Source organism: Procambarus clarkii, chromosome 85 (assembly GCF_040958095.1).
Source record: "Procambarus clarkii isolate CNS0578487 chromosome 85, FALCON_Pclarkii_2.0, whole genome shotgun sequence".
Lineage (NCBI taxonomy): Eukaryota > Metazoa > Arthropoda > Malacostraca > Decapoda > Cambaridae > Procambarus > Procambarus clarkii.
The window spans coordinates 22,498,370-22,521,871 of record NC_091234.1 but is presented as its reverse complement, the minus strand read 5'-3'; the positions used below and the strand labels follow the sequence as shown (position 1 = coordinate 22,521,871).

The following is a 23,502-nucleotide window of genomic DNA, read 5'->3' as shown; positions in this document are numbered from 1 at the left end:
TGCCAATTGCAAACTAGGGAAGGCAACAAAAGCGGCAAGCCTGAAGCCCTACCACCAACTGGGCAGTCCCAGAACCCTAGAGAGGAACATGCCAAGAAGTGACCGGGAGGTCCAAGACCACCATCCAGACACCCAGCCCCAACAGAAGAAGGACCGGAGACAACAGTCCTCCGAAGAGGGCAAAGAATCCAGGGCGCAGACTGGATTCTTTAGCAGAATAAGAATTCTTCGCAGAATAAGTCCAGAAGAACCTCAGATCCGCAAGGCCCGTGTCTGCATAGAGCTGATGGGAACCCCGGAAGGATGGTTCGGATCGACCACGTCCAAACACACCCACCAAGATGACATGACGAAGCGCAGTGGAAGAAGCTCACCCCACCAGCCCCGAACCCCCCAAAAGGGGGAGAAGATGTCCACCGCCACCAGAGCCCGGAAGACAACCAAAAACGCCCACTAACTGCGGGACCAAGCAAGAGTCAACAGAGCAAGCTGCTCCTCCAGCGCCCCGTCAACAGCAAAGGGAACGGAGCCCCTTCCGAAAGAAAAAGTATATATATACAGTATATATAAATACACACGCATAAGGTGTATTACACACACGTGCGCATGTATATGCGCATACACACGTGTATACAAACACACATGCACATGTATATATGTGTACAGAGCGTTATATGACAAAGAGTGCTGGGAAGACGGGACACCGCGAGCGTAGCTCTCATCCTGTAACTACACTTAGGTAACTACACACACACATATATACACATGAATAGAAAATAAAATTAAATAAAGAAAAGAAAAAAACAAGCCGCCAACCAGTGGGCAGAGAGCACCACTCTGGCCAGGCGAAGAAGGCATAAAGCACAAAACTGCATCAAAAGGCCCACCTCGACAACAAAACCCAAGGCCCCGGCACGACCACAACACGTACTAAGACCCAAAAAGATCAGCCTGCAAGCCAGGAAGACCCCAGAACCCCAAAAGGCAGAACTGGGTCACACACGAGGAAACAAAGCTCCCTGACGAAACCAAAGCACCCAAAGGAACCCGGAATCGAACTTGGGGGAATCCAAACTACCACATTTGCCAGCGGAAATACATCACAGAAAGGCACAGCACAGCCCCCAGACAGAACCTAAACGGTCAAAACAGAACGAAAACTGAGGGACAAGGTGTGGGAGCAAGCATAAACAGACAGGGACACTGAGCCCAAACCCTAGGGCCCAGACCCAAAACAGACAGAAAACGGAAAAACCGGTGTAAAAACCAACACCCGAGCGTTCCCAGAGGAACAAAAGACGGGCAGAAAACACCAGAAAAGCAAAGAAACGGCAACCAGATAATAAAACTCCTGAAAGAGGTGAAAAACTTACCCAAGACGCTAGCTTGCACACCCATGCGCATGTAAACAGACCACAGAGCCGCCCTCATGGCCACGCCGGGAAACCTGCAGAAGAAAATGGCCACCAGAAACAGGGGGCCAAGACCGATGCAATAGATACGAAAACACGCCAGAAAATGTGGGAAGCAAGTAAAAAACCCAGGCAGGGGCAAACAGCCCCAGAACTGCTAGCAGGCATCCCCCACAGCCCTGGGAACCCGCAATAGAGGCCCCGGGGCAGAGCCATCCTTCACGCCCTCTGCCCTTAAAGAAAAGGAAGAGTCCAGGGGAAAGACAGCAAGAAAGGGCCGCTGGTAAGACCCAAAAGCCTTGGCAGGAGGAACAGGCTCGAAAACCTCTGTCCCCAACCTGAACGGGGCAGCCCCTAAAGCCGACCAAGTCTCGGCGCCAACTAATCCCCGCCCCGACCCCGAAACCCGCAGACGGTCAGGAGCCGGGAAAAGGGTGAACAGTACCTAACCAAAACGGGGCGGCCCCAGAGCATCCGGGAGGAAAACCAACCCAGCGCATTGCAGCAACCTAAACCAAGCTTGCAATGTGGATGCTGCCTGTACTCTGAACAGTAATAACATCAGGAGAGTACTGGAGAACAAGCAGAGAACACAACTCACAAGACTCCGAGTCAAGGTGTCAGTGACTCAACAGGCAGCATGACAGAGGTAAAAGTGGCGACTGTCACCCGGAGACAAGGGCACAGCAACCAACAAACCCGCACAAGACGGGTTGGAACCCGGAAGACACACTCAATGGTCCACCGAGCCCCGACAGGGTTTTCCAGGGCCCGTAGGGTAACAACTACGGGAAGCCCGGGCAAGGTGTTGCTAACCGGTTAAAACCCAAAACTAACAAGGGGTAGAGGACAACACTGAAAACCCCTGCGACGTGTACAATCACGGGGGCCTAGCAGAGGGCCACCAAACACTGCCAGTGGAAGTATAGCCACACTAGGCAGACCCCCACCAGGCAAATGAAAATAAAAACAAAAGAAAATCCCTGCAAAAGTACACTGTCTCCAGAGGCAACAGGTACCAGTTGCCACGAAGATGGCAGATCGCGCAACACCTTGACACCCTAACCAGCACAATACCAGTCCCTACCCAGGGCCAAATAAGGTCCCCAAGCCCCAGCTGGCCCCAAGGGTTATTTTGAGGTTATCTTGAGATGATTTCGGGGCTTTTTAGTGTCCCCGCGGCCCGGTCCTCGACCAGGCCTCCACCTCCAGGAAGCAGCCCGTGACAGCTGACTAACACCCAGGTACCTATTTTACTGCTAGGTAACAGGGGCATAGGGTGAAAGAAACTCTGCCGAATGTTTCTCGCTGGCGCCTGGGATCGAACCCAGGACCACAGGATCACAAGTCTAGCGTGCTGTCCATTCGGCCGACCGGCTCCCAGGGTGAGGGAGCCGGTGCATTTGCCTCACAGGGTGAGGCAAATGCCGAGCAGCAAGAACCTCTTCTGGAATGGTTCGCGAATGCCCCAGGGAAGATAACCCTATCACGCAGGGGCAGTACTCATAGGGCACTTAGGAAAGGAAGCCCCTAAGCGCATGCAGCCCCGGTACTGATGAGGAACACCTGGCCACCGCACAATACAACACACGACAGTGAACGCCACGAAGGCAAACACCACCTAGGAAACTGAGGCCAGAGAAGCGTCTGTCCTGGTTGACATTAGCTTATGAACTGGTGGTAGGCAGCCGGCACAGTGAGGAATGGGGGGCCCCCCCCTCCCCCTCTTGGGGCGGGGAAGGCTGCACAGACAATCGGCGCGGCAGTGAAGTGTGATGTTTGCTTGTTTCCTTGGGATTATAGGGAGTTTCTACCTCTCTGTTCGGTTTTCTGTTTTAGTTTTTTACCATGTGGGGTTTGTTTTGTTATGCCTACCTTTCTGGGTGCCTCGATGGCAGATAAGGAAAACCCCAACCACAAGGGGGTTTTTCAGGGCCCATTGCTCCCTGAAAGCTCTCAGAAGGGGCCAGGTTCTGGCACTGGTCCCTGCTAGGTCTGAACTCCTTAGCTAATGTCCCGGTCTAATATAACATACATTAGCCCCATAAGCTCCAGGGAGCCGTAGGGGCTCCCCACAGAAATGGTGTCTAAATATCTCAAACTAAATTTTTGGAGAAGTATATCATCCAAACCTTGATAAGTGTCATTATTGCTGAATGCTGAGAAGGGGTGAGAGAGTTCTCAATGCTGAGAGGAAACAGGAATGGAAGAACCTTCGTTGCTAATACTTCTTTAGTGATGCCTAACTTCTTATGATTCAGAGCAACTTTGAAGATACCTATAAAATGAATAATTTAGGTTACTTAACAGACATGTGGAAACTGTACTTTATGGTTAGCATAAATATACAGGTATATTTAAGTACACATTTTGTTCACATATTGATATTTATATTACTAAAAAAAAAATCTTAAAAGGAATCCATATTTTGCCCGATACTTTTCTATCCTATACTTTTTTGAATATAACCCATGTTAAATTTACCTCAACATTCAACAGTAAATACCTTTTATTAAAAAATTCAATAAAAGATTTAATGTAATGAAACACCCTTTTCTGGTGGACACCTCAGTAGCTTCCAGAAATAAGCACTGGTCCAGACAAATTATAGGAAGATGAACCAGGTCTGAGACAAACCCCGGACTGCCACAAGCCAGGAGCAGAATCTGGCTCTATGCGGTGAGATTTTGGGGGATAACAAAGCAACCCAAAACTGAGAAAATCTCACCAGCAAACGGAAGTACAACAAAACAAGCAACTGCTTGAAGAAAATTAGGTACCAGCAGGTGCCGCCAATCCAGGTCACCCGGTGTGCCAATCAGCCTTCTTCCTCACTCATGAACCACTTGAACTGATCCCCATCCTCCCCCACTCCCCCCCCCCCCCAAGGGAAAAAGGGAATATGGTAATAATAGGGAGCTACTGAGAGCTCTTTGAGAAACCCAGAGCTGAATGTAATAAAATGCCTCTTGAATTGAGCCCTCAGTAGCTTTCAAGTGATACAACCTGGAACAGTCTAAGCCCTGGGGAAGACACTAGGCCTCTTCTGACTCACGATCACCTACCTAAGACCAGGACAAGAATCTGGCTCCTTTACAGAAATCACCACAGAACTCAGGGCTTAAACCAACAGAAAAATACAATTTTCCCAAACAATACCTGCTTAGAAGCATTTGTAAATTCATTCTACCAATGTAAACACTCATTATAGGAGCTGCCACGTAAGGGTTTAGAGGCTTTTCTCCCCCACCAGAAAGAGGCTTTTCATTACATTCACAGCTTGATTTTTGGTAGGGCCCCATAAGAAGGTTCCTGACACTACATCTCCATGAAGCCTCATCAAAGGCTGTTGAATTTTAAAAGAACACAAAGTATAAACGACGACGACATCTGACAGGAGAGAAGAGGTATGAAGTAATAGAGAACACAGAAGCCTAGTGTCAGGCTAGATGCCATAACACTATACAAAGCGTGTTGCAGCTGAGGCACATACTGTGTACGAAAACACCAAAGTGGCTGGGAAAACGTCAAAATCTCTGAACAAAGACACACAATGGCAAACAAGCCAACAATTGTACAAAACGTATTGTACGCGTATTGGAAGGAGTTTTATTGTACGAACATTAGCACCTATGAAAAGAAATTACGTCACTTACGTCCATGATATTAAGGGATGCCAGTTCTAGAAAGATTGGAAAGTTTTTATGTGAACAGTATGTCAAACAAGGAAGAGTATAAATAGGAAAGAGTCACATGACGAAATATGAAAAATAAAACAAAATATGAAATATGAAAATCTAAAACAGTAAAATTATGAACATAAATGTTTTACATGCAGGAATTTACATTGCAGAAATTGTTGTGTTGAATATAACTTCAAAGTAAAAACTCACCAACAATAGCCATGACTACCGGTGATTCCCGTGATGGTATTTGCTCTAGAAAAGGAAAAATATCATCCATAACCAGCCACTTGTCAAGGTGTTCCAGTATCTTGCCCACACAAACCAGACAATTGACTCTAACCTGAAAAGGTTTCAAATATTGAAGCATTTGATGGTTATCTTGAGATGATTTCGGGGCTTTAGTGTCCCCGCGGCCCGGTCCTCGACCAGGCCTCCACCCCCGGAAGCAGCCTGTGACAGCTGACTAACACCCAGGTACCTATTTACTGCTAGGTAACAGAGGCATAGGGGTGAAAGAAACTCTGCCCATTGTTTCTCGCCGGCGCCCGGGATCGAACCCGGGACCACAGGATCACAAGTCCAGCGTGCTGTCAGCTCGGCCGACCGGCTTGATCAAGACATGGGTCTCCACAGTCAAACAAATTCTGACACAAAGATACTTTACCAACACTGTATAATAATAATAATAATAATAATAATAATAATAATAATAATAATAATAATAATAATTCACTATGTCAGGGGACAGGAAGCCAGTGTGTATTCATACACATTTGGCTTTTATCGATGCCCTCCTCCCCAAGGCCGAATTACTGACCCTGCCCAGGATGCAACCCCACAATACACTGACTAACTCTTGAGTACCTTCTCACTACTAGGTGAACAGAGGCATTAGGTAAAAGGAAATATGCCCAACCATTTTTGTCCCACCCAGGATTCGAACCTGAAATTCTTGATTGTGCGTCAAGACCAAACCCAACTGTACAACTGGGACCCGTAAATAATAATAATAATTGTTATAATTTACCAGGAAGAAAAACTAATGCGAGCGGCACATGGCATTTATTACAACAACAACAAACAATGACGTCACCAGGTACAGGTTACTTGACTTACTATTTACAATGCTTATAAAACAAAAGAGCATCTACTCGAAACATTATGCACCTAACCTATGTAGTACTTAATCCTATAAAATGCCTTAGTCCCTTAATCCTACAAAATACCTTATTGGTAATAATAATAATAATAATAATAATAATAATAATAATAAATAATAATTCATTGAGTTAGGATGTCAGACAGCCAGTGTATATATACATGTTAGGCTTATATCGAGATACCCCAAGGTTGAACTACTGACCCTCCCCAGGATGCAATCCCAAACAAGCTGATTAACTCCTGGGTACCAATTTACTTCTAGGTGAACAGGGAATTAGATGATAGGAAATGCACCCAACCACTTCTGTTCTGCCCAGGATTCAAACTCGGAATTCAAGATTTTGAGTTGAGATTGAGCCCGACTGCACTATTGGGACCCTTGAACCTTATGTAATATCTTCACCAGTTAAATTAGAAACAATAAACAGTTGAACAAATGCTAAGAGTATATAATAGCAAATGTGTAATATAAATTGAAAGCTGAAAACTTAATTGAAAGATAAAACTTACTTGAATGCACTTTCTATCTGGAAGGAGCCCCTTTTGGATCCTGGAAGAAATCTTCCCGAGATTGCTTCATATTAAAAGGTCACATCAATTGCAGATACAGTACAGTAGTCCTATTTTGGCATACCAGGGCCCAGAGCCAGAACCTGGCCCCACTCATGAGAGACACAGGAAGCAGGTGACGATCTGCCACTTCACCAGACAAAATCCAGCATTGAATGTAATGAAACGCCATTTTCTGGGTGAGTCCTGGAGGCTCCCTGGAGCTATCCAGGCTAATATGGATACCCTAACTATTTTGCATCAGTCAATGTGGGGTGGAGTTCTAGGTCTCCCGGGGACCACAAGCCAGAACCTGGCCCCCCTCACAGAGGCACGAAAAGCAATGGCCCATAGATATGCACATGTGATTTGGAGCATTCTATATCTGTCATCGACTGAGACAGGTATCCAGAAAGGTAAGCGCCACAAAACAAACCCCTATTCTGGTTAAAACAACGAAAAACGCCAACAAGTGGACAGAACTCCCCAAAAGAAAAACGAGCAAACAAGCATGACGTCACCCGAGACGCGCTGCATGTCTGCGCAGCTCTCCCGTCCCCGGGAGGGAGAAGGGGGAGCCCCAGACCCCTGCACCGGCGATCCACCTCTCAGTTCTGAGGCTGGATATCAAAAACGCGAAAAACCGCTGACCGAAGGGAGGGAGGGATGCCGGGAAGCCTCCAGGACTCACCCAGAAAATTGCAGAAGTTTCTCTCACCCAGAAGTTTCATTACATTCAATGCTGGCTTTCTGGGGGATGCCTCTTCGGTTCCCCGGAGCTACTTCACCAGAGACAGAAAGTAAAAAGGGACTTACCCGGGAGGCGGTCGGTACTCCACACCTCAACTCGAAGTCGAGATAACGGGCTGCAACCGCCGACCCAAAGCAACACAGGCCTGACAAGGCCCAGGGACGTTCATGAGTTAGCGTGCAGCCAGGACCCTGTTCGACCGCCAAAACCCCTGCGCCCGAATGTCAGCCCAAGACATGTTGCCAAAGATGGCAGCAAGAGCAGCAAATTTACGAATATCATGGGCACGGGGATAGACCGCAGGCTGGCTAGACTTAATCACCTTGTGGACGACCTGAGAGAGGACAACGATAAAGAGTCAATAAGAAATGGAAGGACCGCCAGGAAACCTCATACTGCCGCCAAGAAGAAGCCCGCAGATGGGACACCATCAAGGAAGCCACCTGATCACAATAGAGATGGTGATAAACATGAGTCAAAAACACCAAACGTGAAGACTCGAGGAGAACAGCAAACCAGTCTCGTACCGGACCGGGCCTATCTGCTGAAAGAGGCGGAGCCACGGAAAATCCTCCAGATTCGGACACTGAGCAAGCAGCGCCTGAAATCACGGCTGGGTTGGCCACCATGGGGCCAAGAGGATTACTCGCCCCTGGTAAGTCTCCAAGCGAGCCAGAACCTGCAGCAATAACTGAACCGGGGGGAAGAGGTACAGAAGGTACAGAAGTCGGGGAAGGGTGCCACATATACCGGAAGATGCCTCGACCACGCCGACACGAAGAGGTCCACCTCTAGGCGCCCGAACGTCTGGCAGAGCCAACGGAAGGAGTCGGCATCGACCATCCATTCTGTGGACAGGGGAACGAAACAGGACAGGCCATCTGCCAGGACGTTGGACACACCCCCGGACGTGAACTGCCAGGAGAGCCAAACCCCAAGAATTCAGCAAACGAGTCACCCGAAGCGACCAGTCCCAAAGAGCCAAGGACCGCATCAAACTCCCTCGGTTCAGGCAATGAACCACCAGGGAACAGTCCGAATGGAGCCGGATCGTCAATCCGCGGGTAACCCAATCCCTCCGAAACGCAAACCACACTGCCGCGAACTCCCTCGCAGTGCTGTGGGCCCAACGGAAGGATGGACCCCAATGCCCCTAGCCGGCCTGGTGAGCACTGGTCACAAAGCCCCAGCCTAGAGACGATGCGTCTGTGAACACATCGAGCGAGGATTCAGGCAGGCGCCAAGGCACCAAACCCTGAAAAATCCGAAAAGGAAGCCAGCGACACAGCAGCCGACGCAAGGCCCCCGAGAGTCAAACCCAGCAATCGTGAGAGAGGCGGAAGGGACATCCCCAAAGGAACTAGAACAGCCAACGAAGTCAAACCCGCCCCGGCAGGTAGACCAACATCGTAAGGTTCAGGCTCCCGCACAGACCCTCGACCAACCGCCGGGTGACCTGGGAGCCCCCTAGAAACAAGAACAGGCGGGACCGCAGCCGAAGAAGACACGCCAAAGGAAGAGACAAGGAATAGGTCTGAGAATCCTACACAAGACACAGCCAGGACCGAACCTGGGAAGGAACCAAATGGGACTTCCTCCAGTTCACCAGGAACCTGAACCCGGCGAGCAGACACGCAGACCAACAGGGAGCCCAAACTAGCCTGTCGTCGAGGTAAGCCAACACCGGAACACCAAACAAATGCAGACGGGCCACCACGACCCTGGTCAGGCGTGTAAACACATGAGGGGCCAGATTCAACTCAAATGGGAGACAACGAAAGCGGTAATACTGACGCCCCCACAACAAAACCGAGCCAGTCCTTGAACCCCAGGTGAATAGGGACATGTCAATACGTGTCCTTGAGGTTCAGGGACACCATCCAAGTGCCCAGCTCTAACAGAAGCCGGACCTGGGACAGAGTGGTCATCCGAAACAAGGGCAAGAAACCCAAGGATTCAGACAGGACAAGTCCAGAATGAACCGCAGGTCCACAGAGTCCCGTTTCGGGACTGGAAACAGGTGGGAAACCCACCTGAGAGACGTCGTCATTTCGCCACACCCAAGCGCACCCACCAATTCTTAAGATCACCTGACAAGAGCGCAGGAGAGGAAACCTGCCCTGCTAGCCCCGAACGCCCTGAAGGAGGAGAGCCACCCAACGCAACCGCAGGCCGCGAGAAATGGCCCGAAAAGCCCACAAATCGTGAGACCCGGCGTAAACGAACAAAGCAAGTCTCCCCTCCACCGCCCCGTCAATGGGGCGAACCACAAAAGGGCCACTGCCCCTTACGAGAACTCGACCTGCGCACAGAGTGAACACCGCGCCGACCAGGCGCAGCCGAGACCGCAGGTGGCACCAACTCCGAACCCAACACCTGTGGCCGACCCCAACGAAAGGAACCGCGAGCCCTGGCACGACCCCCTCCAGGACCCCCGGAGAACCAACAATTCAGTCATAGGGCAGCAAGTGGAGGAAGCCGCCTGAATCACTCAACCGCTGAGGCCTCAAAAAGCAAAAAACAAAACGGGGAAGACAAACGAAGAACCAGGGCCCAAGCGGATTCCAAGGATGAAGCAAGAACCTTCTGTCGACAAGTGAAACGCGCAGCAAAAAACTGCAGCAGTGCCTCCCGCAGGATCGGCGCAGACAGCTTCAACAGCGCAGACGACACGCGAACAGCCGAGACCAAGGCGCAAGACCCGGGAATGGACCCAAGCGCCTCTACATCCTCCACAAGCCAATCCGAAGACAGCTCCCAGAGGGAAAAGTAATGCAGGACTGCAGCCAAGAAGCCATGAGCACGATAGTCTTCAGCTACAAGTGCAACCAACAGGGTAGGAACCTACACGTGAAGCTGAACCGCGCCAATACCCCGCAAAAGAGAAGGAGCGAAAAGGCACTCATTAAGATGCTCAAAGTCGCCTCCCAGGTAAACCTGGACCACCGTCAACGCCTCGCGCCACTCAAATGTGCGGGTCCGACAGAAGGAGTCCCAAGTATCCAATGAGAACAAGAGGCAGTTTGCAAGCCAGGACGACCCTGGAACCTCATAACGCATCCAGTAAGGACAAGAAGATTCAAACCTGAACGAAGAAGGATCCATTATGGAGGCATATTCCACGTCACACAGGAGGTAAGCCGCAATGGCCGACCGCACCTCAGGAGGCGAGATGCGGGAAGCCGAAAACCTCCGGAAAGACGGAATCGAACCCGTGGGGAAGCTGAACCCAAGTCCAAATCGTACGCAGAGGGGGAAATAGAAAACCACACTCCTTGCAAAAGTAAGCCCCGCTCAGAAGGCCTGAAAATACAGGTGGGATCCAATGGGGCCCAAGGCCCCCAAGTCAACTTCTCCCCAACCCCGGGAACCCCCACGTCAGGCCCCGGGGCCAAGTCATCCTCCAAAGCATTGGTCTCATAAGAAAAAACGGGGCAGCTGAAAGCTCCGGAAGAGAAGGGGCCCACTGGTCAAACCCCAGAGCAAGGGCAGGAAAAACCGACTCAAATGCCCCCGTAGCCACCCAGGACGGGGCAACACCCAAAACTGCCCGAGTCTCAGAAGCCTCTAAACCCCGCCCCGACCCCGAAGCCCTCAGATGCTTTGGGGCCGGAAGCAAAGGGGAGGAACGGAATGAACCACCGAAGGGGAAGAACTAGGGGGTGCGGACAGATCCAAGGCCGAGGTGACCAACACCCTCAAGTCCGAGTCCCTATAAGCAAAGCAGGGCAGCCTTAGGGTATCCGGGGAAGCAACAATCCGAGCACGTTGCAATAACCAAAACCTACCCTGCAATGCGCGAGCTGCCTACACCCGAAGAACATCATCTTCAGATTGGGTGAATTGAGTCACAAACAAGCAACAAAGCACACAGGACTCAGGGTCGAATATGTCACCGACCCAACAGGCAGCATGACGGAGGCAAAAACAACGAGTGTCGCCCTGAGACAAAGGGACAGAGCAACCCTCAAACTCGCACTGAGCATGAGGGGACGCAGGGGGTCTTCTCCATCGGACCCAAGTGCCCCCGCAGGGATTTCCAGGGCTCTTAGACTGGATCTGCTAAGGGTTATCCCAGGCAGGGTACTGCTAACCGGCGCCCCAAAATACCAAGCCAACTGCTAAACTGAACTTACGGGACGTGTCCACTCACGAGGGCGAAGCAGGGGGGGGGGGGTGCCATCACACAAACAACCCTAATATAAAAGGGAGGGAATACAAGGCAGACCCCCTCACCAGGCAAAAAACAAATAGAAAAGAAAAACCTTGCAAGAAGAGAAAGAACAGAGCCAGCCGCTGTTAAGGTGAAAACTAGCTATGCAGTACCCTGCGCCCCACCAGTGCAATAACTACCACTTACCCCAAGGCAACAAGGGGGAGGACCTCACACACACTCGGGACGGCCAAACACCAACCAGCGAAAGGCCAACAGAGGTAGACCCAAGGTGACTTGCGGAAGAGAACCCCAAGCCCCAAGGGCAGTACTTACAGGGCACTCAGGAAAGATGACCCTGAGCACATGCAGCCCAAGTACCTGAGGATAATACTCCCAGCTCACACGACCACCGGAAGAGCAGCACTGCAAACAATGACAGCACTGAAGAAGACCGGAGCTGGAGGCACACGACTGTGCACTATCCCATCAGCCAAGGAACTGAGAGGAGGATCGCCAGCGCAGGGGTCTGGGGCTTCCCTTCCCCCTCCCAGGAACGGGGGAGCTGTACATACATGCGGCGCGGCTCCGGTGATGTCATGCTTGTTTGCTCATTTTTCATTTGTGGTGTTCTGTCCACTCGGCATTTTTTTTTTTTTTTTTTTTTAACCAGAATAGGGGTTTGTTTTGTGGAGTTGCCATCAACCAGGTGCCTGTCCCGGTTGATGGCAGATATAGAATGCTCCAAATCACATGTGCATTTCTATGGGCCATTGCTCCTCGTGCCTCTGTGAGGGGGGCCAGGTTCTGGCTCGTGGTTCCAGGTAATCCTGGAACACCACCCAGATTGACTGATGCAAAATAGTTAGGATATCCATATCAGCCTGGATAGCTCTGGGGAGCCTTAGGGGCTCGCCCCAGAAAAGCCTCAAGAAAGTCAGGGCAGCTTTACAGACAACTTGAAGGTTCACAGAAAATGAACCCTTGAAAGCCACAAAACAACTCCGTAAATGAGTCGCATGGAACAAGGGATTCACTCAAATGAGCTCAAAACTCATTAGTACCAATTGCCATTATCAGGCGGCCCAGTTTTGGGTCTCAGTGGTTCCCCAAGCCGGTTCTGTCCCTGATGCAGGTGTTTCCATACCTGCCAGCAATGCTTCCGGTCACACCAGCTCACGAGTGAGCTCCAAAGCTTCAAGCTAAGTGCTGGCCATCCTAGGATTCAGATGTCTTGTAGGACCATTTGCTTTAGTGTGTTTTGTTCTATTTTAGTGTAGGCTTCACAAGTGTTTTTTTCTGGCATGTTGAGTGGGCTTGGCTCATTTGACATTTTGGGCTGCATGTACTCAGGACTCTCTTCCCATGTGCTCACTAATGCTCCCCTTACACAGCTCGGGAGTTCGCCCCCGTGAGGCCTATCCTTCTATCCGTGGGGTGGGATGCCTCGCCTTAGGCTATTCAGGAATATTGGATTCCTATGTTTTGGCTCTTGGTTGTGCCAGGGTATACAGGCATTTCTGAGAGACTCAATTAGGCAGGATTGAAGTGGGGCTATTTGCTCCGGCACTTCCCAATGATGTGGATAAATTGCAGCTCCAAGTTCATCTGTCTATGCTTTCCAAGGCTCTTATTTCAAATGACCACAGGACGTGTTCGCAATTGGTTGTGGTCTTGTGTGTCTGGGTCTTCATGGAGCGGCTTGCTGAGTGTCTCCCTGAGGACGTAGTGTCATTGGGGTTCATTCCAGGGGCAGAGGTTGTATAGCCTGCAGTTATGGCCCAGATGGCCTTGCCCAAATGCTTGCCCCTCTCCTTCAGGTGGCAGTGGCAGCATTTTATTCGGCCTGCCTTGTATGTCGGGAAGCCATGCTGATCCACTGTTTAGATTTGGCTTAGTCTCTTAGTCTTACCCTTATGGCTGCCTCCCTGTTTTTGCCTCTCCGCTTTCCTATGTAGTTGGTAAGATTGTTTCAGTGGCAGCTTTTTTTTGTCATCCTATTGCTCAGGTGTTGTTTGGTAAGGGTTCTACCCTATTCGGAGGCAGTCTGGTCGGGTGGGGACCTCGCTCGTTGTGGATTGAGTTAGGTCCTTGGTGGGTCAGGTTCCAGGGCCGTTGCACTTCCTTCTCCTCTCGACATTGCAATCACACATTGCGGAGGCCTAGTTCTGCTCAGGGCCCCATGCCAGCCCATTCATGTTTCACCCCTTGTTGGGAGGTACTGGTATTTTGCCCATTTTTCCAGCTTCTGGTCCCATGATTTATGGGTGTTTGGTGGAGACCCTGGGTGTAGTTTCCCAGTGTCTTTGGAGGAGCTGGTTGATCCCACCCTCCTGTATCTGGGGGTCAAGTCTATTGGGTCAGGAGTCCTTCCAAGCACTAAATCTGGTCAATGTGGATTGGTTGGCCTAGGGCATGGGCGAAATGAACTCATCCCTCTGGTAGGTGTCCCAGTTGTTCCCACTCCTGAAGAGGGATTCGGAGGCCATCAAGTACATCCTCAATTTCTTGGGTCTGAACTGCTTCATTCTCTGCCTAACCTTCCACATCCACATGACCACTTAGGCCCAGTTCACCTGCAATTACAAGATGGAGATTGGTTGGTGTCATTGGTTTTTCAGGAAGAATATTGGCATATCCCTATTTACCAGGGGTTTAGGACTGGTTAAGCTGCCACGGGGTGTCGTGCTTACTGCTTCTGGACTCTTCCCTTCAGCTTGAACCTGACCCCCTCTCCGTATGTTTACCAGACTAGTGTGGGTTTGTTAGGGGTTTGTGTGTTGGCCTACCTCAAAGACTGTCAGTCTGAGTGTCAGCTAGCCATAGGCTCTCATCTTTTTCCGGTTCGCTGGATTTGGGTTTGTAGTGAACTGGTGGTAATCACAGTTGGTGCTGTTCCAGGTTTGAACTTGGCTGGGTATCGTTTGGGACTCTCAGTCAAGTGTCTCTTACCCTGCCTCCAGCGGATTTACTCCCTCGCTGCCTTTACTGCTTGCAACTTCCTCGCTGTCTGGTGTTGGATCAGCTCTGGGTGACTCCCCAGTTGGTTAAACAGTTGTGCAACACCCTGAACTTTGCCTGTACAGGCATACCTCAGTTTAAGAGTTTAATTGGTTCCTGGAGACGCCTCGTATTCCGAAAACTCGCATTCCGAAGCTAATTTCCCCATAAGAAATAAAGGGAAATGAATTAATCCGTTCCTGACTACCCCAAAAACCCCACATCAAACTAAATTTTTATACCTAATTCATCTAAATAAACCTACAAAACTATGTTCAAGTTATTACTTACCTTGCTGTTGAATGCTGTAGGCGTATGGAAGATGGTGAGGAGGTGGGAGGAAGAGAGGAGTTACTGTTTGGAAGGGGAGTCCCCTTCCATTATCACATCAGGCAGTGAGGACTTCACTGGTATGCACACTCTGGCACATTTTGCCTGCATACCACTAGGACTTGCTTGTTTTACTAAGAATTTGTCTAATGACACTTGTTTTTCCCTACATTTTAACACTTGTCTGTAGTAAGACATCACATTATCATTTAAAAGGTCAATGCAACGGCCTGCTACAGCTTTATCTGGGTGAGTTTTTTCAACAAAACTTTGCAGTTCTTCCCATACTTCACACATTTTCTTAATCAAGAAGGGACATCCTCTACTGCCTCTACTCACAGCTATTTTCTTAGGTTGAACCTTACCAATGGCTTTCTTGAGACCCATGGCAAGATATATAATGACAACTTTTATGCTCAAATGGCCAAAAAAACGATAAAAAACTGTAAATCCTTGTGAAGAATTCAGGTGGGATAGTCACTGGACACGAGACACTGGTAAACTGAGGCGCGATCGCCATGCCACCACACGCCAGTCGGCCTGTACACGTATCAACAAACTCGCGTCCCGAGGTAACCCTCGCCTTCCGAGACATATTTTTGGAGTAAATCCTGCTCGTCTTCCGAAAAACTCACATACAGGGACACTCGCATTCCGAGGTACCACTGTATTGCCTTTTTCCCTTGGCAGTATTTGGCTCCAAGCATTGTATGGTTTCATCAATTTTGCTCCTTCTGCCACTCAAGGGACTGGTAGGTCAATGCCATGCCTGCCCTGCATCAGCTCTTACTTTGCCGACTTCCCCTTCGAGTTTCTCGGAGTTGGGTTCTGTGACCCCATCCTTGTCAGTCACTCGTTATGTTTATGGACGCCTCGTCTTTGGATTGGGGCTTTGTGACCAGTGCTCAACAAGCTGCCCAAGGTTGGTGGTTGGGTTTGTTTCTTCAGGAGCAAATCACAGTGTTCAAGTTTACAGCTGTGAGGAACGATCTTCCTTGAGGAAGATTTGGCTTCCTCCATGATCAGCGTTCCGGCTTCACTCTGCTTCCCAGTGATTCATTGCCTCAATTGAGGAGGAGGGCAGAATCACTTCGGTCTATTATCCTGTGGAGCTGGACTCTTCATGTAGCTTGGCTTCCGGCTTCTCAGGGTTTGATTACCTGCACTGTTCATGTGCTAGGTGTCCATTCTCATCACATAAGGGTTGCTTGCTTTTGGCCCTTGGGCCTTTTTGGCCATTGAGCCTTCTCTTTGGAAAGAGAAGGCCCTTTGGGGAGGTATGTTTCTCTGTTGGGTCTTGGGTTTTTTGCAATTTCCTACCAAGTGGGGTTTGTTTTGAGTTGCCTACCTTTCTGGGTGCCTAACCCCGGTTGATGGCAGACATGGAATACCCCCAAATACAAGGGGAGGGGGTTCTTAAGCCATTGGTCCCTGCACCTCTCTGAGGGGGGCCATGTTCTTGCTAGTGGTCTCTGGTAGACAGAACTCTATTGACTGAAGCCCCAGACTAATATAGCATATATCAGTCCGATAGCTCCACGGAGCCGAAGGGGCTCCCCACAGAAAATGCATGTGAAGCCACACTAAAACTGGAAACAATACAAATAAGCAAATGATCCCCACAGGACAAGCAAGTCCAAAGAAGGCCAGCACTTATCTTGAAGTTTGGGGCTCGCCCACGAACTGGCGTGACCAGACGCATTACAAGTCATTGTGGTGACACCAACATTAGGAACAGAACTGACAAAGGGAGCCAGCTGGGAGCTAGAGCTGGGCCACCTGGTGGTGGTAATTGGTACTTAAGAGATTCAAGCTCATTTGAGTGAACCCTTTGTTTTGTGTGACTCGTTTGCAGTAGTAGTTTGGCCATTTTCTGAGGCTTCATTTTCTATGAAGCCTCCAGTTTTATAAAGCTATGCCCATTTTCTGAAGGCTTCCTCTGGCCAGGTCACCTGGCCAGAGGATTGTCACCTGCTTCTAAAGGGATCAAGTTCTGACTCTGTTCCCCGATAAGCCAAACAGAACTCTCCAAGGCTGATGTGATCTTTTATTGTGAAGCAATCTCAGGAAGATTGCTTTTGGGAGCCAGAAGAGGCTTCCTCCAGAAACAACGAAAATTGATTTTGCCAACAGTGCTAAATGGATATAATCACTTGAGAAGGTAGCATATGTCAAGATCATCAGAAGCTTCAGAATTTCAAAATAAATTAACAAATGTAAAGAAGGGACACCTCACATATAGCTCTCACCCTGTCACTGCATTTATATTACACACACACACACACACACACCTCATACAGTATATTAAAAAAGAACAAATATTTTAATTTTCTGCTTACTGAGAGATATCCAGTTCCCAGACATAGCTTTTTAATTTTGGGAAGAAGGGCATTCTTCATGGCATGGTTTTCTACAAGCTGTGCACATGATGGTATGACACTTAGACACAACTCTTGGATCTGCTGGGTGTCACATTCCAAAGCACGATACAACAGTGGCAAGACATCACTACGCACATCCTCGGCTGGAGTTTTACTAAGGAGTAACTCCATCTTTTGCATCAGTTGCAACATAATCTGTAACAAACAATTGATAACATCAAGTTAAACTGTTATGAGTGAATATTGCAGACTTCCACACACACACACCAGCCTATATCTGACCTTCATTTTTATCTTAAGCATTAAATGGATATAAAGTACTGTACTCTACTGGAGGAGGAGGAGGAGGAGGAAAATTCTCTTTTCTTACTTCCACTCTTCTCTTTCCTTATTCTTAAAATAACAAAATAAGTACATATCTAAGTGTTACCGTGCCACTAGTTCTTCTAAGTGCAAATTGTGTGTGTGTCCTAGTCGATTATTGTGGGTCCCAAGTGATAAGTTCTGTGGGGTTGACTAGTAAACTCGTGCTGAGTGTTATAGGATGTTAACATAAGTGTTTTTTTATTATTATTATTATTATTATTTTCTACCATAGACGTGGCCACACATTTACAATGCTAACCATCATATATACATTTTCTTCTGTCCTCCATGGACAGGGTTAGAGATGTGTTAAACATATAGTTCAAGGGTTTATTGAACACTCAACCACAGAAGGTGATTCGGTGCTTTTAAAATGCTAAGCTAACCTACATACGTAAATACATATATAAACAGATTTACGTATGCCCTACATAAAGTGTTTGATGTGTCTTTTACATAATGTCATTAATGTGCATTTACAAAGGTGAAATGTAATTCTGATCAGCTTCCATACATACTTTATACACATACATATACATACACACACACATGCATTCACATACATTTGTCTCTTTTACTCTGACAGAGTGAGATAGCTGATAGAGAAACTAGTGTGCAATTAAGCACTTAATCACTGAAGGTGATTAAGGTGCTTTTACAAGCTCAGGTTATATAGTTACATCACATACATACATTATATAATTGATACATTACATGGTTAATCTTGGGTACAAGTCCAATATATCATCAAGTGTTCCAGTACTCATATAGTAAGTACACAGTTCAGCATACCTTAGCCCAGGAGGGCGAAAGTCAGTCAATATGGGACATTCTACAATATAATGTTCAAGAGAGTGCATGTTTTCTCTTTCACAAAGTTGACACATTGTGTACTCGACATTTGTAGTGTGTACCACAAACATGGTGGTACACGTACGTATCACATAAGTGGTGTGTACTGTCCCTTCAGGAAAGTAAACCTTACCTCTAGTTTGCTGTATGTAACTCTCATCTCCTATCTATGTGGGGTCTGAGAGAACGTAAGATCGAGGTGGTGAAGTATTTGTTGTATTTGGGGGGCTAGGGTTAATAAATTATATATAGGTATTTTAAAGCTGGAGTTTTCCATACCCTTCTTAAGTTGGGGGTTAGGCGATCACATTAGACAACAAACCATATATTTGGTATCTTTTATTCTTTTGCTGGGAATTGTTACCCAAGGGGCCAGGCCTTACCTAACCCCAACCCAGAACTCCATTACCTTAAACATTGACCCTACAGATCACCTACTTATTTAACACCTTGACAGCACCGCTGATGTTGCAGATGTTGACTGATGACAGAGGATGAGTGTCCAGTGCATCGTTCACTATGCATGTATGCGCTTCACGTACTTTCACACACAGAGGGAGCATCACCTAATCGTCTCAAGGCCAGGAAGTTATGCTACCAACCTCCAGCTGGCGTTCTTGACGAACCTTCACCCACAAGTCACCTCAGAGACCACAGTCCCTCTCATGCAACTTGAGAACAAGGCCTCACACACACACATATACAGTGGACAAATTACTTTTTTTCCACACTGAATGCCTTATCTATGTTAAGTACAAGTTACACTTACTTGTTGAGCTGCTGTGCCAACACACCCACACACAGAGGCGTGTACACAGCATACGAACACACGGTTGAGAGGCAGGACCAAAGAACTGAAGCCCAATCCGTGCAATCACAATTAGGCAAGTACAATTAGGTGAGTACGTGGATGTTACCATCCAGTGATTCTTGAGATGAGTCACAGTTCACCTTCTCGATACTGTACACTTGTCGTTCATTCTGACACACCCACACACAGGTGTGTACACACAGACATTGCCGCCCTGCCTGGGCGAGGTGACAAAACTCCACCTCGACCCCGGTACACTGAACACACTTGGTTAACGCTAATTTCTTAGTCACGGGTCTTAGGAGAGCACAAAGCTCAATCAGTCCTTCCACTCCACACACACAGGTCACTTGGATACACTTTTCTGTGCACCGAATCCGTTGCACTCCACTTACTGTATGTCCTTTTCACACTACTTTAGTGGAGCTGGCTTTTCCCGCTCAGGTTCCTGAAGTCTTTCAGAGTCCAATGCTTGATATCCAGACACACCTACAGTCACCAGTGATTTGATCCTGGTACTGGCAGGTGTCCTAGGGATGATATAACTGCAATTCGGGGGGAAAAAGATTGTCTTTGTTAGCCGTAACCAAGACGATCTCCCATCGCAAGCATGTAGTCCCAAATGAGGCTCATGTGCTCCAGCCGACAATCTTTAGGTACTGTACTCTGTTCTGATAACGTCAGCTAATCAAAACACTAGGTCCTGCCCACTCACTGTGGGCAGGACAATCTGTGTTCTTCAAGCTCGTGGCTTGAATCAGGTGCTACTTCCAATGAGAACGTTAGTAATTACCTAAGTGTAATTACCTAAGTGTAGTTACAGGATGAAAGCTACGCTTGTGGTGTCCCGTCTTCCCAGCACTCTTTGTCATATAATGCTTTGAAACCGTCAGTAATTTCAAAGCATTATATGACAAAGAGTGCTGGGAAAACGGGACACCACGAGCATAGCTCTCATCCTGTAACTACACTTAGGTAATTACACTTAGGTAATTACTCACGTTCTCATTGGAATAAGCACCTGATTCAAGCTACGAGTGAGGTGTATGTTCTCCTCCCTCTCGATAGATGTCGCCACTGTGGTAGTCACAGTGAGGCAAGGAATTTGGGGGCTGGCCTAATGGTTAACCTTTCCTCCTTGGGTTAGGGCCTCTACCACCTGGTAGCAACCAACTACTCATTTGATTCCGGCTCAATGAGATGACGTAAGTCAACATAGACAATGCTACTGAATTCCTTAGACAACAGAGACACCTTAGATGACAAATATGACTCATTTCTGTCCAAACCTAAGAAAGTTGCACCATGCAAGCACCATGCAAGCACCTTGCAAGCACATCTCACAATATGAGTAAACATGAGCTTGTGCTGAGAGATCATTCTCTCACACTCACAGGTGTTTTTGGCTCATAGACTTTAGCATAGTGTAATTACTTGCTGCAATTATGGCCGGTAACATCATGTGTTGGGCACTTCTTTCTGATATGAAACACACCACCACAGAAGTGGTGATGTGTTTCTTCTTGGCAGTGTAGACAGTAGCTAGTGTGTGATTCCCATGGACTGTTTCTTCTTTCGTAAACAGTACGTCAGAAGGAACAGCAACACTGAACACAAGCTGGAGCGGCCCTGCCAGCGCCACCCAAAACGAGGCAACAGTATTCGGCATCAAATGACGGTCCTACAACAACCCCGAAGGGAAAGACAAAACAACCCTATCAGAGACCGCAGTACACCTACGCAGTGATAGGAAAACTGGAAGGACCGCCAGGAAACTACCCACTGCCGCCGAGATGAAGCACGCAGGTGGGAGACCAACAACGAAGCCACCAGTGCCCCCACAAGTGATGAGAACTCGAGACAAAAACCCTGAGATGCGAAGACTCGAGGGGAAAAACGAACCAGGCTCGTACTGGGCAGGACAAATTCGCAAAAAGGGGCGGAGCCGCAGGAAGACCCTAAGGAACGGACACCGAGCAAAGCAGCGACCCCCAACCAAGGCTGGCAAAGAACCAGAAGGAACAGCCGCCAGGGAACCAGGAACCCAAACCCAGCGAGCCTGGAAGGAACCAACCTGGGCAATCAGACAAACCCCGCCTGGGAGGAACCCTTCCCCCCTCCAGGACCCCCTGAAGAACCAACAAGGCCGAAAACTGAAGGCAACGAGAAGAATCCACCTGCCGAAAGAGCCGAACCGCAGTCACCGCAACAGCTAGGACCAAATGGCGACAAAAACTGAAGAGCCAGGGCCCAGGCAGAGGCCAACAAGGAAAATGAGCACCAAGAACCGAATTGCAAAACTCAAAGCAAAAAACAGCGACCCCGTAACTCGCAGGAGTAATGCAACCAGCTTCAGCAGGGAAGAACGATGCACGCGTCCCCGAGTTATATATGAGGAGAACCACTCAAGACGTGTACTGCACTAAAACTAAAATGTACGTTCTGGAAAAGGAACATAAAGAAAATCCATAGCCAGGACCTCAATCCTAGCACCTCCTGTTACAACAAAAAGGAACCATAGGGGCAGAAGTGGTCGATCGGAAAGCTACATCCACCCACAGACATAGCAACACAGAAGCAGGCAGTGACAGACAAGGAAAACTGAAAAACACTGGTCCAATACCAAACACTGGGGCAGTCCCGAATCAGGAAACTGAATATGTACAGAGGCCAACCAAGCACCATCAATATAGCTAATAAGCACCTACCAAGATACACAACAATGTGTAGTATAGAGGTAGGAAATATGGAATTAGGCAATGAAAAGACCCTAAATACGGTCCAAGCACCAGTAGCTAGGGACAAGAGAGTACAATGAATAGGACGAACGAAGAGGATCCAAGTAACAGCCAGTAATGAAAAGTACTCGACCAACGACATATACAGATGACCCAATGTAAATAAGGGAGCAGCCAGGCACTGAAGACAGGCAAGGAAGAAGAGTCCAGAGAGCAGAGCCCAAGTCAATGACTGAGTGTACAGACAGCAAGGATGGAGGAAACGAGGGAGAGCCCAGATATGGAGAAAAGATCCAGGTGCCAAAAGACTAAACAAAAGGCACCGAAAATTGGGGCTGCGCCCCACATTGTAACGAAGAACAAGACATACTGACAGAGTAAGGCCACAAAAAAACGCATGCAAAGTAGCCAAGCAAAACACACAACACATAACACCCCACCAAAAATCGAGAACCAGCGCCTGACTGACAGTCACCAGACTGTACACCACCTTAAAGACCGACACTGTAGACTGTAGATCCAGCAAATCGTAGATGCGCAGAGTAGCTCCTCACTGTTCCACGACGTCTGTGTCAACCTCCATGCCGGTGAATGACTCCTCCTTCAGCGACGTCCATTATATACATTCCATACTCGAGCGGCAAAAACCACACAAAATATTTTTCACCAGATGTTAGGTTGAAGGCGATGTCGCCTGGCCTATCCAGACTGACACCCATTCTTGTACTGGTCCATTACCTCATATGTTGCTTCGAGGTGTGAATTCTTCTCCTGCAGAAGCGGTCGTTGAACTGCACAGGACCAGGACTACTACCAAATCATCATCGCACAGCTCCACCATCATCCACGGCCTGCAGGTTCTATCACAACCCCCCAGCGCCGCCTCTCAAAGTTACCCAGGAGCGCTGCCATCACCGAGCCGTAGGTGTTATCCTCACGCCATCCGGCTCTACCCCGTACTTCCTCGGGAGACTATGGAACACTCCACTTCGTTAGCGCACGAAAGCTGATAGAGTTTATACTGTCTGGAGGCCAATACCTCTCCAGAACAGGGAAACACCTGAGTGCACCTCCACTCAGCCTGACCACTGGTAGCGAGTGAATCAGATCTCCCGCCCTCCTTGCAGGGCGCCCGACGTCATGCTATATCATGCCTGGGGCGCTACACCATTGGTCAACCTGGCCAAGCCCTCACCACTGACAAAACACACCTCACCTGATGATGTACCCAGCATGCACTAGGGTTCTCCTTGAGCAGGAAACTCTTCTCTCTCTCAAGATGTACCGCCATCTTGATGATGGAGTCGCTTCT

General features: G+C 48.6%; 2 protein-coding genes across 6 annotated transcripts in view; both read right to left on the bottom strand.

Moving 5' to 3' along the window:
• Positions 1-23,502, bottom strand: part of LOC138358683 (uncharacterized) — a 274,115-nt gene that overhangs the window by 72,167 nt on the left and 178,446 nt on the right. The gene's annotated exons all lie outside the window — the stretch shown is intronic.
• The window catches only part of LOC123746737 (SCY1-like protein 2), a 149,358-nt gene that overhangs the window by 27,447 nt on the left and 98,409 nt on the right, over positions 1-23,502 (bottom strand). For all 4 annotated transcript variants that reach the window (XM_045728496.2, XM_045728494.2, XM_045728493.2 and 1 more), the window contains exons 10-12: positions 17,382-17,618; positions 5,306-5,438; positions 3,545-3,690 (exon numbers count right to left, since the gene is read on the bottom strand). In XM_045728496.2, the coding sequence (XP_045584452.1) occupies positions 3,545-3,690; positions 5,306-5,438; positions 17,382-17,618 (516 nt within the window). The remainder of the gene's footprint in view (positions 1-3,544; positions 3,691-5,305; positions 5,439-17,381; positions 17,619-23,502) is intronic.